Source organism: Hyalella azteca, unplaced genomic scaffold, assembly GCF_000764305.2.
Source record: "Hyalella azteca isolate HAZT.00-mixed unplaced genomic scaffold, Hazt_2.0.2 contig12211, whole genome shotgun sequence".
In the NCBI taxonomy this organism is placed as follows: Eukaryota; Metazoa; Arthropoda; class Malacostraca; order Amphipoda; family Hyalellidae; genus Hyalella; species Hyalella azteca.
Window position 1 is genome coordinate 115565 of NW_025942174.1, and position 16466 is coordinate 132030.

The 16466-nt window shown below is 39.3% G+C and overlaps 2 protein-coding genes across 2 annotated transcripts in view; both read left to right on the forward strand.

Moving 5' to 3' along the window:
* LOC108672204 (heat shock cognate 71 kDa protein) overlaps nt 1-16466 on the forward strand; it is a 37316-nt gene that overhangs the window by 432 nt on the left and 20418 nt on the right. The window contains exon 2 of the mRNA XM_018159837.2: nt 332-2215. Within this exon, the coding sequence (XP_018015326.1) occupies nt 340-2215 (1876 nt within the window). The 5' untranslated portion in view covers nt 332-339. The remainder of the gene's footprint in view (nt 1-331; nt 2216-16466) is intronic.
* LOC108672205 (heat shock cognate 71 kDa protein-like) lies at nt 8634-12019 on the forward strand. The gene is made up of 2 exons (XM_018159838.2): nt 8634-8766; nt 9668-12019. Exon 2 carries the CDS (start codon nt 9676-9678, stop codon nt 11617-11619), a length of 1944 nt encoding a protein of 647 aa, XP_018015327.1. The 5' UTR covers nt 8634-8766; nt 9668-9675; the 3' UTR covers nt 11620-12019.

Below are 16466 nucleotides of genomic sequence, written 5' to 3' on the forward strand. Positions count from 1 at the left end.
GCGTACTTGAAAACCGTTACTCCTAAAAGTAATTTGAAGGTATTTTCCGATGGAAAATATCGTTAAATGTCCACTGCGATAACTGTCCGCTCATTAAAAGTAGAATTTCGTTTTGTCGATTATTGGCTGCTGGAGAGATAATTTAACTAGTCTTTAAGCGTGCGTTGATATTGATGTTAAAACATATTTCAATACCTTTTAAATTTCGAAATTCTATTTTAAAGTTTTGACTGCATTCAGAATTCAGGTACACTTCGGTGAAATGTTCTTGGAAATAATTGTTACGAGTGAACCATAGAGTATAAACTGTTTCTGTATTTTCGTTCTGCAGAATCCAAAATGGTAAAAACATCAGCAGTTGGAATTGATTTGGGCACGACCTACTCGTGCGTGGGTGTGTTCCAGCATGGCAAGGTCGAGATCATCGCCAACGACCAGGGCAACAGGACAACTCCTTCGTACGTCGCCTTCACCGACACCGAGCGTCTGATTGGTGATGCTGCCAAGAACCAAGTCGCCCTCAATCCTGTCAACACGATTTTTGACGCCAAACGACTGATTGGGAGAAGGTTTGATGACCCAACCGTTGCCGGTGACATGAAGCACTGGCCCTTCAAAGTGGTCAATGACAGCGGCAAACCAAAATTGCAGGTCGAATTCAAGGGAGAGATGAAAACATTTTCTCCCGAAGAAATTTCTTCAATGGTGTTGACCAAGATGAAAGAAATCGCCGAAGCCTACCTGGGAGGGGCTGTAAAAGACGCAGTAATTACTGTACCTGCTTACTTCAACGACTCTCAACGCCAAGCAACCAAGGATGCTGGCGCCATTGCTGGCCTCAACGTCCTCAGGATTATCAACGAGCCAACAGCTGCAGCCATCGCCTACGGTCTCGACAAGAAGGGAACCGGCGCCGGTGAGCGCAACATCCTCATCTTCGATTTGGGCGGTGGAACTTTCGACGTTTCCATCCTGTCGATCGACGACGGTATTTTTGAAGTGAAGGCCACTGCTGGAGATACTCACCTTGGAGGGGAAGATTTTGACAATCGCCTCGTCAATCACTTCGTTGAAGAATTTAAGAGGAAATATAAGAAAGATATCAAAGATAATAAGCGAACTTTGCGACGACTGAGAACTGCGTGTGAACGAGCCAAGAGGACCCTATCCTCATCTGCACAAGCTAGCATTGAGATTGATTCGCTTTACGAGGGCATCGACTTCTACACATCCATCACTCGCGCCCGATTTGAAGAAATGTGCTCTGACCTCTTCAGAGGAACCCTGGATCCTGTGGAGAAGTCGCTTCGAGATGCCAAAATGGATAAAGGACATATCCACGAGATTGTATTGGTTGGAGGTTCAACTCGTATTCCTAAAATTCAAAAACTACTACAAGACTTCTTCAACGGCAAGGAGTTGAACAAATCAATCAACCCTGACGAAGCTGTTGCCTATGGTGCTGCAGTTCAGGCTGCCATTCTAACCGGTGACAAATCTGAAGCCGTTCAAGACCTTCTCCTCCTCGATGTCGCCCCACTATCCATGGGCATTGAGACAGCTGGTGGAGTTATGACTGCCCTCATCAAGCGGAACACTACCATTCCCACTAAACACTCGCAGATCTTCACCACCTACTCCGACAACCAGCCCGGTGTGCTCATCCAGGTTTACGAAGGCGAGCGCGCCATGACAAAAGACAACAACCTCCTCGGCAAGTTCGAGCTCACAGGCATCCCTCCTGCTCCTCGGGGCGTGCCTCAGATTGAGGTCACGTTTGATATCGACGCCAATGGCATCTTGAACGTGTCTGCTGTCGACAAGTCCACCGGCAAGGCAAACAAGATTACCATCACCAACGACAAAGGTCGCCTCAGCAAGGAGGACATCGAGAAGATGGTACAGGATGCCGAAAAGTACAAGGCAGAGGATGATAAGCAAAAGGAGAAGATTGCCGCCAAGAACAGTCTTGAGTCATACTGCTTCAACATGAAATCTACTCTCGAAGATGATAAACTCAAAGACAAGGTGCCAGAAGAGGATCGCAAAAAGGCTCTAGATGCTTGCAGTGAAGCCATCAAGTGGCTGGATGCAAATCAGCTCGCAGATAAGGAAGAGTTTGAGTTCAAACAGAAAGAGGTCGAGAAGATTTGTTCTCCTGTAATTACCAAGCTCTACGGAGGTGCAGGTGGAATGCCCGGTGGCATGCCAGGTGGTATGCCAGGAGCGGCATCTGGTGCCGGTGGTCCAACGATAGAAGAGGTTGATTAATAAGTGACTTTTCTGTCATTCGTTGTGCCTTTATTGATTGTAGAAATTTTGTTTTGTTCTGAGTAAAAGCGTGTGTCTCTGTTTTATATGAGCTAATTACCATGTGTAATGAGCATGTGGGACGCACGAGATTTATTTCTTAAGTGTGCCTCTTGAAGTGATGTACATTACTATACTAGTCGTGAGAATCTGTGCGGGCATTTATTTTCTTTACCTTGTTCTTAACTTTAGTTGTAAGGTTTAGTTCTAATTTCTTATGCTAATGCTAAGTTAATAAATTAATATTGTTATCTCCTGTTTTATTAGCCCTGCCCTTCTTCGGCTGCTTGAATTCCTTGAATAATTTGCAACTATTTCGGGAACCGGATTTCAAAAGAGCACGAATCACCATGTTCTTGAAGTGGAAATTGTTTATTATTTCGAATTTCCAAAATCATTCGTATTTTTGAGAAATTTCTGCTGGGGTAAATAAAATTATTGTCAATGATGAATTTCATCACGATAACAAAGATTCTTCGAATTTTCAACAAATAGAGTGAAACATTCCTTACATCCAACTTGAGCCGTGTCAAGAATAATATCAGATTAGTTCTGGGAATATTCATTTAAGCTTTAAAATCATAGATAAATTAGATAAGCGACGTTGAAACGCGATGGGTGAGGAGACTATCTGTTGCTTCTGGAAGGAAGGCGGAAAAATAATATTTTATACGATATTTCAAGCCCAACCGAGTGATATTAACCTAAATAGTTAGGAAACTAATATTGAAAATTCATGTAAATATTTGTAGATTGGTTTTTTATTTCACGCTTTTCGTCGTCTACGTAGACAATTGCAGTTACCAATAAACAGAGCTGGGCAGCGCTACTTGGAAATGTAGCGGCGCTACCGCTACCGCTACATGCTCTAAATGTAGCGGGCGCTACCGCTACCGCTACACCCACTAGATTGTAACGGGCGCTACCGCTACCGCTACAGTAAAATGTAGCGCGCTACATTAGCCGCTACAATGGCCAAAATTATTGGAAATCTCTAAAAATTTATTGTTCTGCTAATGGGATTTACTCATTAACATTTAATGATAATAAAACATTTTTAAAACATATCAATGCAACTTTATTGCAATTATCCTAACCGAACTAGTATGGGTTACCCCAGGGTTAGATACAGTAAATAGAAGTTACAGTTATTTTTATGTTTACCTTCCCTACATGGATATGAACTTTAATCTACCAATCTAAGAAATTATCCACATATACATATAAAAATCAGTTTTTTTTGTATATATATGTGGATTATTTTTGAGATTGGTAGATTGAAGTAGAAATCCATGTAGGGAAGGTGAAACATAAAAAAATGTGTAAAAATAACTGTAAGCAAACTGAGAGATGAAAAAAACCTGTGAGTGGTAACTGGTAACAACAAGTAACAACTAACATGTTGACACTAGTAACAGGCTGAGGTTGACAACATTACACCGAAATCTTTCGTACATTTTTATTCTGTAATTTATATTATGTATATGTGTTCATGCTGGTTTTTAAATAATATTTAATACTATTAAGGGGACCGGCTACCCTAAAAATCGGAAATTTTGGCTTTACCGTTTTCTTGACTCATTTTGGAGCTGCTGAAAAGGTGCGTCTATAACGCAGTTTACCGCATGTCTGTGCGTGCTATAATTTTTGCGTAAGACAATTTATTTTTTTAAATTTACATGAACAAAAAGGTCTCAGATTTCTGTTTTACATATGTGTACCAAGTTTCAAAACGATCCGTCTGTAAACAAAAAAGTTTTGTTGGAGGGTAGCCGGTCCCGTTAAGTAAAATCTAAAGGCTCTATCTCTAAATGTAGCGGTAGCGCTGTAGCGGCAAAACCTCGCATCGCTACTTAAATATGTAGCGGGCGCTACCGCTACCGCTACATTGCCTTAAATGTAGAGCCGCTACCGCTACCGCTACTGAAAATGTAGCGGCCGCTAGTAGCGCCCGCTACATGTAGCGCGCTACTGCCCACCTCTGCCAATAAATGACAGAGAACGGCCGGAGGCCAAAAGCTCAACTGCAAACCTAGCTGCAGGAGCACAGGTAGATGGTCCCTAACACACTTCAGTGTGATAGAAATGTCCACGCAGCGCATGATACCCCGCTGTACTAATATACTTGGGTCAGAACGTACGCAACTAACGTCGCGTTCTACAGATAGTTTCAAAGCCCGCCTCTGGAGTTCTGCTTCACCTAAGTATCAAAACAAAGTAAAATAATGCAGCACCTAATTGAGGTGACATCTGACGTAATGTTCAAGTATCATTATTTCTATGGTAGCTTCTATAATTTAATGCCTAAAGAATATATTCTACATCAACTCTAAATTCGGCAATTTTTATTAAAAATGTCACTAACAACATTTAGTGTAATAAGTAAAATTTATAACACATCATTTCGGAAACTTCATTAACTATCAGGCTTCGAGTGTCGCAATAACGTGTTTGAAGCCAAAACACCATCCTACAACAATCGCTGGAAAATTGCATATATTCATGGCAATACAGGTCCCATTAGATTCATGATGACACGTTGAGTGCGACACAACTCATCGGTTGGTTGCAGGGTATTTTTTTTTTCTGGACAATTCCGTAATTTTTTTTTTTCAATTACGTTGTCCGGCAAAAATTTATGATGTCGTACTTCCTTGTTAAATTTCAAAAAGCAGGAAAAAAAGGAAAATTTGATTTTTGCACCGGAACCTACAAATTTACTCGTAAATATTGAATTCTAGTCCTTTTTGTCAGAGGACTTGACCGTTTTTAGGCCACCTATATAGGCAACCCTGGTGGGTCGCGCAGCACTCAACGTGTTAGTTAAGTTAATACTGGGTGGTTGTACAATTTTTTTTATAAAAACTCATGTTAAGCCCACATTATATTCAATTTGTCTGCATATTTAAAAAATTTTAAATAATTTGTATAAATTATGAGATCATTGTTTAATGGTGATTACGAATATTTTAAGGGGCTGAAGCCCCCCAGTGAGCCTAATAAAGTACTGGTGCGAGCTATCCTTTTCCCGTTAGTAATATTAAATGAAGCAATCATCATTCAATATGATGGTATCAACCCACCACTACGTAACATAACATAGCGATGTCGGCGCTGAAGAGTAGGCCTGATGTGGTCTGTCGCCGATTCAGTGCTTTTCGTGACTTGTTCACAAAAGATCCAAATGCATGTCCTTTGACCGGAACTTTCATGACTGACGATAGTTTGAAATAGCTACTAGACTTCCACCGGGTTCAATATGGTGCTAGGCATTTCAAGTCTGAACATATATTTTTCCATAACTTTATCTAGTCTGTTCGTGAACGCGTTCATACTCGGAGCGCCAACAATGTAATCGGGGAGGCTGTTCCACATGTCGGTGATTTGAAGCGAGAAGAAATGTTGTCGCGACAAATGAACAAGTTTATCTGTTTCAAAACGATACTCAACTGTGCAATTCATGATCACTAATTAAATTTACTTATTTTAATCGGACAATTCATGACTAAGGCTCTTCAGCGCTCTACTGAGATAATTCCTTTCAATGTCAAACTTTTCAGAAAATAGCCTATACACACCAGTAAATTATCGCACTGTGTTTTTGATTGGTTTCATGCAGGTTGAAAAATCTTACAGATTCGTTATTTAAAAGCAGTGACTTTTACTCTTTTTTACTCAAAGTTTACTTTGTATCCTTGTTAATCACTTAATTCACCAACACATGAAACTTCTACATGTGCTTCGCATTTCAGTCACCGCTGCAAAAGGCAATTTTCTAGGAGTTTCTAGAGAATCGGATTCCAGAAAAACGTCGTTAGTTACAGATGATTCGAAAAACCTCTCGTCGGTGGGACGAACTGACAGTCCTTCGTCTTTTTAGTTTTGACCATGCCATTTTATTTGTGAAAAACATGATGTGGCTAAAATATTTCATATGTCTAAATACTGATTTATTTTTCAGCGCCTATTGCCTGCTACATTGTGAATTTGAGCTCAAGGGTTTATACCTTCACCTCGATATAATTAACGGATCTTCGCTTCATCAGCACTACAAACTTTGATATTATCAATGAGCCAAATCTAAATTTTCTATTCATCTATCATCTGAACTCTCACTGATTTTTTACTTTAATTTTATGAAATATTAATGGAATTTGTTCTGGCTGACTGATTGCAGCCTTCATTATTTGATACCTCGGTTTGTAAACGTAATTTAACAAATAGATTGAAATGACTCAATGTTTTTTTTTTTCGAATTGCAAATGCGTGCTTCATTTTACTTTCAATTTCAGATTTCTCAGATTATACTGTTTATTAGCCGATTTAGAAATTGCATGCCGATCATTTTGAAGTCACGTCATTCTATCAGTTTCTGTAACACGTTATATACAACTTTCCGCGCATGAACAAGGTCATGCGTTACATTCATTTTAATTAAGATGCGTTGTGTATATGAAATAATATACGTTTAAAAATTACTTTTTAAAGACAACACTTCCAAAGAATCCAGTGTCTCCAATCTTACAGATGTACAATGAATTTCTCATTTAATTTTCGAATATTAAAAAAATTAATTTTTCAATTTTTTAATATATACTTTTTTTAATATATAATTTTTTTTAAATTATTTATTCTATTAATTGATGCATGCATTGCCTCTGACTTCACGCAAGTGTGCAAAATTTCAGATCAATTAGACAGGTAAGAGTGTGTCAAATATCAGTTAGGTATAAGATTTGTAGCTGACAAAATTATTTTTTAAATTTTTTAATATTAAAAAAATATAATTTTTAAAATCATTTATTTTGACATTTTATTCATGCATTGTCTCCAACTTTACACAAGTGTGCAAAATTTCAGATCGATAGGATAAGTAGAAGTGTGTTAAATTTCGATTACAAGATTTGTAACAGACAAACAAACAAACAACAAGAAGTGAAGTTAAAGAGAAGTGTTGTAATAAAAAAAACTAACATCTTGAATCTGATGACATAGAAGTATTGCCAAATTAAAGGGATGGAAAAGGATTCTAGCTTCACTGACTTCGTCGTAACGAACATGAACACAATCTTTAATACTCATAACAATAATTCTAAACATGAGACTATACCTAATTGCAACGTACACGAAAAACAGTAAAGTTGTCTAAATAACGTCTAACGATTTCACGACATGAAAAGACATGAGAAGCAAAAGTTTTTACGCACTCTAATGAGACGAATTAATTACTATCAGTGAAAGCTACAAATGATATATTATTTGTAAGAGTTCGTTACTTACAACAAAAGCACACACGAATGGATTGCCTGTCTTGGATACAATATTTCTGTGAAAGAATAAATCTAGGACGACGTAGAGATTTGTCAAAAAATGATATTATTTTCATCGCTATTATGATTTTAATCTAAACTTCCATAATGTATAAAATAAATGATGCGATTGCATGACTAGAAAAAGTCTGGGATTTGGTATGTGACACTATTATGGCTTTATGAAGAGTGAATATTGTAATATAGATTTAGTTAAAATGAATTTAAAACAAAATTAAAAATTTAAAATAAATTTTTTTGGCTGCCGCATTGCTAAGGTATAAAATTTCCAGGAAAAGTACTTTCTTAATGAGTTCTTCTTTCGTATATTCTAAAAAACGCTTCTTGAATCCTTAACAGTTTTTTCATTCCTTGACTTCTAGATGAATCCTTTGCTTCTAAATCGTAAGTAGTTTGATTTTCAAGTAATTACCAATTATATTAATGAGCCAAAAGTTGACTGATTCTAGGAGAGGTATCGGGTATAACGGTCATGCGTCTGGAGTTTCTGGAAACTGTGAGACTAACGAATGAAGACAAATTTCTATCATGGAGTTCCACATTATATGCAATGCAGAGGAAAGAATTGAGTAAAAATACTTTAAATAACTCATTGTTTGTGGCACAATCACTGTGCCTGATTTCATAGATCCCATCACATTTGCATTCATTCATGGGAAGTCGTGTCTGGCACTATCTGGAAGCAAGCATAGCGCTCAAGCAGCTTGCAAAGACTCCTCTTCTACGGCCAAACTAAAAATAAAATTTCCTCGAATAAATTGCGCAATTCACACGTAGTTAATTGTTGCTCCCTTTTAATACTAACTAACTAAAATTTAATTACTTTCAGGAATATAGATTTAGTTTAAAATCGTTTTGAATCGAGAAATTTCTGCAAGTGACTGCTCTGGGAAGTTCGTGATCGGCATTGCGCGCCAGAAAACGCTAGAAACTTACCAGCAGGGACTGTTATATAAGCCGACTCGTACGTTGGACGTCATGAGATTCTAGCAAGCTACGACAGTGTACGCATCAAGCTAAGCCGGCTTAAAGTTACGTGATTAATATCGTGCTGTGTTGATACGTTATCGTGAATTAATTGCAGTTCAGTGCGAATAAATATTTCGTCCATATTTGATTTTGAGAGGTAAGTTATTCATTTGTCGTATGATTTCAATGTACTGTACTGATACCTAAGTGATGACGATATTGATCCAACTTCTGTCCTACTGCATTTAAGCGTTGAACTATTATTAGTTAAACCATCGTTCATGCTCAGCTGAAAGAACAGTGTCTGAAGAACTGTGCTGAAGAACCTAATTTTACTGCTAATAATCTTGAATTATTTGAGGATTAAATGAAGATTTGCGGAAAAAGTGTAGGAAGTATCGTAATAGCTAAGCCTATTGCGGTTTGATGTGGTGTTTTTGTATGTACGGATTAAAGATTTATATCTAAGTTTGACTAATGTATTGTAAAATTGTAGAATGTAGTGTACTATTCAGGAATGTGGTACTAAAGCTATATTGAATTGTTTAACGTAAAGTGTGCTGTGTGCCATGCATTTTAAAATCGTGACTCCGCATCATTGATCTTTTGTAAAATGGTAAATCCCGGAAATCTGTCCTCACCGTCTCACGGCGTCTCCGTTCTTGAACAATTTTGTACTTGAAGTTTATTAAGGTAGTAAATTTGCTTGTGAGGTATTTTTTGAAGTTGTTGATATAACTTGAAAGATGATTAGTGCAAAATTTGTGAGCTCGTTAACCAATAACCATGAATCAAAAATATTATAATACTTGTCTCTCAATAATCTCATGACACAGTAATGACTTGAAAAGTGATAAGATATCTCGAAGGGCCCGTACGAAGTGCAAAATTACTAAAGTCGTCCTAGACAGACGTTAGCATAATATGAACGAAAATTTCGGGTATGAAATCAGTCAGTAACTCGTTTACAATCATATTGTTCTGTGCTTTGAATTTGCATTACTTACTGTGGAAGAAAAATTAAATTAAAATTCTGATCTATTGCCATTGTTTTACAGAATCGAAGATGGTGAAAGGAGCATCAGTGGGTATTGATCTGGGCACGACCTACTCGTGCGTGGGTGTGTTCCAGCATGGCAAGGTCGAGATCATCGCCAATGACCAAGGCAACAGGACAACTCCTTCGTACGTCGCCTTCACAGACACCGAGCGTCTGATTGGTGATGCTGCCAAGAACCAAGTGGCCCTCAATCCTGTCAACACGATTTTTGACGCCAAACGACTGATTGGGAGAAGGTTTGATGACCCAACCGTTGCCGGTGACATGAAGCACTGGCCCTTCAAAGTGGTCAATGACAGCGGCAAACCAAAATTGCAGGTCGAATTCAAAGGAGAGATGAAAACATTTTCTCCCGAAGAAATTTCTTCAATGGTGTTAACCAAGATGAAAGAAATCGCAGAAGCCTACCTGGGAGGGGCTGTAAAAGACGCAGTAATTACCGTACCTGCTTACTTCAACGACTCTCAACGCCAAGCAACCAAGGATGCTGGCGCCATTGCTGGCCTCAACGTCCTCAGGATTATCAACGAGCCAACAGCTGCAGCCATCGCCTACGGCCTCGACAAGAAGGGAACTGGCGCCGGTGAGCGCAACATCCTCATCTTCGATTTGGGCGGTGGAACCTTCGACGTTTCTATCCTGTCCATCGACGACGGCATTTTTGAAGTGAAGGCCACTGCTGGAGATACTCATCTCGGAGGAGAAGATTTTGACAATCGTCTTGTCAATCACTTCGTTGAAGAATTTAAGAGGAAATATAAGAAAGATATCAAAGATAATAAGCGAACTTTGCGACGACTGAGAACTGCGTGTGAACGAGCCAAGAGGACCCTATCCTCATCTGCACAAGCTAGCATTGAGATTGATTCGCTTTACGAGGGCATCGACTTCTACACATCCATCACTCGCGCCCGATTTGAAGAAATGTGCTCTGACCTCTTCAGAGGAACCCTGGATCCTGTGGAGAAGTCCCTTCGAGATGCGAAAATGGATAAAGGACATATCCACGAGATTGTATTGGTTGGAGGTTCAACTCGCATTCCTAAAATTCAAAAACTGCTGCAAGACTTCTTCAACGGCAAGGAATTGAACAAATCAATCAACCCTGACGAAGCTGTTGCCTATGGTGCTGCAGTTCAGGCTGCCATTCTAACTGGCGACAAATCTGAAGCCGTTCAAGATCTACTCCTCCTTGATGTAGCTCCCTTATCCATGGGCATTGAGACCGCTGGTGGAGTTATGACTGCTCTCATAAAGAGAAACACTACAATCCCCACCAAACACTCCCAAATTTTCAGCACTTATTCGGACAACCAACCGGGTGTGCTCATCCAGGTTTACGAGGGCGAGCGCGCCATGACAAAAGACAACAACCTTCTCGGTGAATTTGAACTCTCTGGCATCCCTCCTGCCCCTCGGGGCGTGCCTCAGATCGAGGTCACCTTTGATATCGACGCCAATGGCATCTTGAACGTTTCTGCTGTCGACAAGTCCACCGGCAAAGAGAACAAGATTACGATCACCAACGACAAAGGTCGCCTCAGCAAGGAGGAAATAGAGAAGATGGTGCAGGATGCTGAAAAATATAAGGCAGAGGATGATAAACAAAAAGAAAAGGTTGCTGCCAAGAACGGTCTTGAGTCATACTGCTTCAACATGAAATCAACCCTGGAAGATGATAAACTCAAAGACAAGGTGCCAGAAGAGGAGCGCAAAAAGGCTCTAGATGCTTGCAGTGAAGCCATCAAGTGGCTTGATGCTAATCAGCTCGCAGAGAAGGAAGAGTTTGAGTTCAAACAGAAGGAACTTGAGAAGATATGTTCTCCTGTGATAACTAAGCTCTACGGAGGTGCAGGTGGAGTGCCCGGTGGCATGCCGGGTGGTATGCCAGGTGGTATGCCAGGAGCGGCATCTGGTGCTGGTGGACCAACTATTGAGGAAGTAGATTAAATTGAAGATTTAAGCAGGTCCATGCTCTTATTGAAGAATTTTTGTCTTAAAAGTGGGTGCCAGCGCCGTGAAAAAAAAAACATTCCGTTATATCTGACACAAGGAAGTTAGTGTTCTAGTTCTTGTTTGAGGAATTCTCGGCGTCTGTTTTGACTGTCGTCTATTCCGATTAATTTTGCGTTTCAGCATGTTGATTAGTAAGATAGAAGTATTTCTATTTGCCGTTCATCGTTTATGATTACAAGTTCCATTAGACTAGACCTATTTAGGCGAAATGTTATGAATTTACTCATATAAATCTGGTATTGGATTATTTTTGAGGGCATTCAGTTTGATTACCTAATTATAAGGCGGAATTTTCCTTCTTATGTGATTGCCAAGTTAATAAATTGTAACTTTAGCTGGTGTTTTTATGACATGTCATCCTATTTGCAACCACCAACTTGCTCTAAAATACTAGGTAAATGAGTATTTTTTTAATGCTCTATGGGTTCGAGAGTTGAAGATAGTTTACGTAAGAGCTCCTAATATCGAGTGAGTTGACTCTAGCTATGATAATAATTGACCATTCCTTACCATAGCTGCTAAGTGCCCGGCTACAGAATAATTTAAAGCGTTTTCGAGATTCGACTCCGACTCATTATTGTAGCTTGATATTGTTGATCAGCACGCTTCTCTCGTGCAATAAAGTGGCATGTAGAATGTTAGCGACTGCACAAGTGCGAGCTCTTGCCGTTGGTCTACGTGTCTGAGTTGTCCACAAGTGTCTTGAGTTGGGGCGATTTTCTTCGGCCGGTATTCCAACGTCTATTGGACGTGACGCAAGGTCACGAGGTCCATCTTCAATGCCTGGGAGCCTCAAAGAAACTCAGACTGATAAATTTCGATAAAAAGTCGATTTTGAACTATTGAGTCTTGGTGATGTTAAGTTCTGGAAATTGCTAAGAATTCGATTACATATTCACAACATAGGTTTCTTTTCAAAACGGTGAAGTCAAACAAACGACACGGCGTAGAATTTAATCAGGTTTGTTCCCGGTTCATAGGTTTTTTGATTATACTAAAGTGCCCTTGATGGTCCTATTTTATTAAAAATCTAGATGATTTTCTTTCCAATTTATTTTAATTTTGGACAACGTACATCTCGTGGTGATCAATCAGAAAGAATAACCTCATCCCTTTAGGGCTTATGTTACGTTAATTTTTGTTACGTTTCATAGATGGCAGTACGAATTAAAAAGAAGGGAAAATGACAACTCATGAATATCTCAACACTTCCTATATTAGAAAAGTAAACTATCATAATACAGAGCTGTGACACGGTGACAATGATGAGGACACAGATCCACCCTAATAATTAGACCCACATCTCTAGCACAAATAAAGCACTACCTGGCTCAAATTCTGAAACGAGTACATCGCCGGGAGTTGTCGAGGAGTGCAATCCGCGGGAAATCTGACTGCGAAGCTTCGGTTCGAGGCTTGGGAAATCTCTGCTCTTGACGATGTCCTCTAGGCGAGATTCACTAGGGAAGTCTCCTCGGAGCTCCTTGCGCGTGGCTTCTATGAATTCTTCAGTCCGCGTTCCCTTGAATGCGTCGTACTCTGGTGCTGGATATCGTTGGGATGCAAGTATGCTCGGCGGCGGTCCGGTCGCAGCCTCTCGTGGTAACTATATTGGCTTGGCCTCGGGGAATTTCGTAGGTCTATCACGATTTCTTTTTCGTAGGTATTTATTCTCCGTAGACACTGGCTTCAGGAAAAAAAACAATCATGTCAGCAGGTAACTCGTAGCCTTCGGGCCGTTAATTCTGGTTGTCGTCTCAATCGTCGTGGCTCGTGGATGTCCTCAAACACTGTCCCAAATTGATGTGGTTGTCTTTAAACACTGTGCACTTCTCACCACTGTGCACCTCCAAAATACGCCGGGCACCTATATTGACCGGCTAACTCGGTAGACATCTGTCCAATACCTCGCTCAAGGCTCGACTCGCTCTCGCAGTGCGCCTTGCTGCTTACATGCTCGTACTTCGAAAACCGCAACGCGCGTCGCTCGGTTTTTACCCTAAACGACCTACAGTTTCTGCCCTATATCTTTATTCTTCGAAATTACTCGTGAACTCCTATCCTATCACATCCTCTCGACGTGCCTAAAAAAAATAGATGATAACCTGGTGTCATCTGTTTTTTTTTCTATCTTACCTAGTATTCGGATTTCTATGAGATACACTCAATAGGACATCGTAAAAAATAATGATAATAATAAAAATACCCAATACAAGAACGCATCACTTAGTCCTAAGTAATCGGAACCATACCAGTGTCGCACCTCTCCCTACACTCCCTATCATTAAAAAAATTTTAACTTTTCTCCACAGTAACACCTAGAAACAGAACACATGCAAGGGATAACACAAGAACGAGAAAACGAACATAGCCTATTTAAGAATTTTGCCGTTTTAATCTTCATACTCCTGATTGACTTGCCACGGACACAAAAAATACACAAAAATACAAAAAGGAAACAAATGCACACACAAAAAAATGAAGAAAACAAATTCCGACCGCGAGAATATACCTTAGCTAGCACTCATATGATCACAACAAATTAATCCCAAGTAAAAATTCACACTAAACATCCTACCACAGAAATTTCTCAACATCAAAACCTTATTTTAAAAAAATATATATTTATATATATATGTGTTGAAAATGTTGAATTCAATCTAGGCGATCGCCCTCACACGCAGTCCTGGCTGTGATTTTACGAAGGCCGCTCGTCATATATAGAATATAGTAATACACCAAATAAAAAAAAATAATATAGGGTAACATGGGGCAGCGAGCCCACTGCGGGTCATGGGCCCATAGCGGGTTTCTCGCTAATTTTGAATTACCAATCACACTTCATATTGCATGATTTTTCGATTTGCCGCCTCAAGGCAGCAGGTTTAGTTTCTAGTTATGCGTATTTATGACCCCTTATCGAGTTATTGACTCTTGCCGTGCCAAAAGTTGATTTCAGTCAACACCAATGAGCCAAAAGTTGATGAGTTTTATGGTGTTGGCCGAAATCACGATTAAGTACGAATTCTCTGCACATAATATCTGGATTATGGACGAAACTGGAACGAAGTTTTTTTCTGATCAACTAAATATATTTTTTCTAGTCAGGATATATTTTTTCATGTCAAGGACGAATTTTTTATCGCAAGGATGTATTTTTCAAGTCATGGATATATATTTTTATGTCAATGAAATATTTTTTTCACGTCAGTGATAGATTTTTTAAAACAAGAGTATATTTTTTTCAAGTTAAGGATATGATTTTTTGAGTTGTTAATAAATGAATGAATGTCATATTTTTTATTACATTTTTCTTATTTATTTTATTACATTTTTCTTATTTATAACTGTAGAGTGATTTTTTTATCATTTTTAAACGAAAAATATGCAATTGTGGTAAAGGGGCCAAGGGTGGGCGCCTTGCCCCAAGCTCATGGGCCCATTGCCCCAGGGGTGGGGCAATGGGCCCATTTTGACACTTTTTACAAAATAGTGTTTCATTAAAAATTGAATAACTGTATAGACGTCTAATTCACATCATACATTCCTCATTAGTTGTACCTTTAAACAAAACAAAGAACCACCTCGTAATGGCTCGTATCAATTATAACTTCATAAAAAATTTAGTTTAAAAAAGGGGGGGGGCGCTGCCCCATGTTGCCCTAACGCTCCGTTCATTAAACTCAAACTCTTCATTTAATTATCAAATTTGAACGACTCAATTTACATTCACTTCTCCCTTGTGAGGCTTATTATTGCCAGAAATCGTGCCCTTTTCGATGGCAGTACTTTTCACACTATTTACTATTCCACCGTTTGAACTTTATGTGCACTCGATTCTTGTTTTCACTTCACCATTAACTTTCTTTCCTCAATAAAATTTATTTCTGGCGAAGTTCCTTGGTTGTAGATCCGGAGAGTGGAGGGTTCCCTTATTAGGCAGAACGGATAGGGAACAGAAGACTAAAAAAAATATTTCTGCGCCCCCCTTTCAATTGGGACGGGAACGGACGCCTAAGGGGGACCAAAAATGGTTTTTTAAGGGCCGGGGTAGTGTGGGGTGGAAGTGACCGCGGGGTGAGAGTGCCCCAGTTGAAGTGGCCCTGTTGGTGCTCTTGGGAGTGCAGCCGTGTCAGCAGGACGGAAATTTTTTCCCCCTCGTCACCCCGTCCTCGGTGGATGTACATGTGGATACTTTTATGGTTAGAATGGATATGGTTCAGACTGAATTCTTTGCCACCCACAGATCTAGGACTCAAAACTCTTGCACCGCAATTACAGAAAATGACGTATCGATTTTTGTAAAAAAATACCTCATTATTTTCATCGCTATCATGATTGTAATTTAAACGTCCTTTAATGTATAATGATGCGATTGCATGACTAGAAAAAGTCTGAGATTTGGGATGTGGCATTATGATGATTTTGTGCACAGCGAATAGTGTAATATAGATTCAGTTAAAATAAATTGCTTTTACTGTTATTACAACCTAATCGCGATTAAAATAATAGCATAAAAAGTGATATTGCATTTAGATCGAATTAGTTTGCTGATGCTAAGGTATAAAATTTCCAGGAAAAGTACTTTCTTAATGCGTCCTTCTTTCGTATGTTCTAAAAAATGCTTCCTCACTCTTCAATAGTATTTTATTTCCCCGACTTCTAGATGAATCATTCACTTCCTAATCGTAAGCAGTCTGATTTTTAAGTAATGGCCATTGGTCAATTTAAAATATAATGAGCCAAAAGATGGCTAATAGTAGGAGGGCATCGGGTATAAG

Excerpts from the sequence above, each read along its gene's own strand:
- LOC108672205 (XM_018159838.2), top strand. The coding sequence starts at position 9,676 with ATGGTGAAAGGAGCATCAGTGGGTATTGATCTGGGCACGACCTACTCG.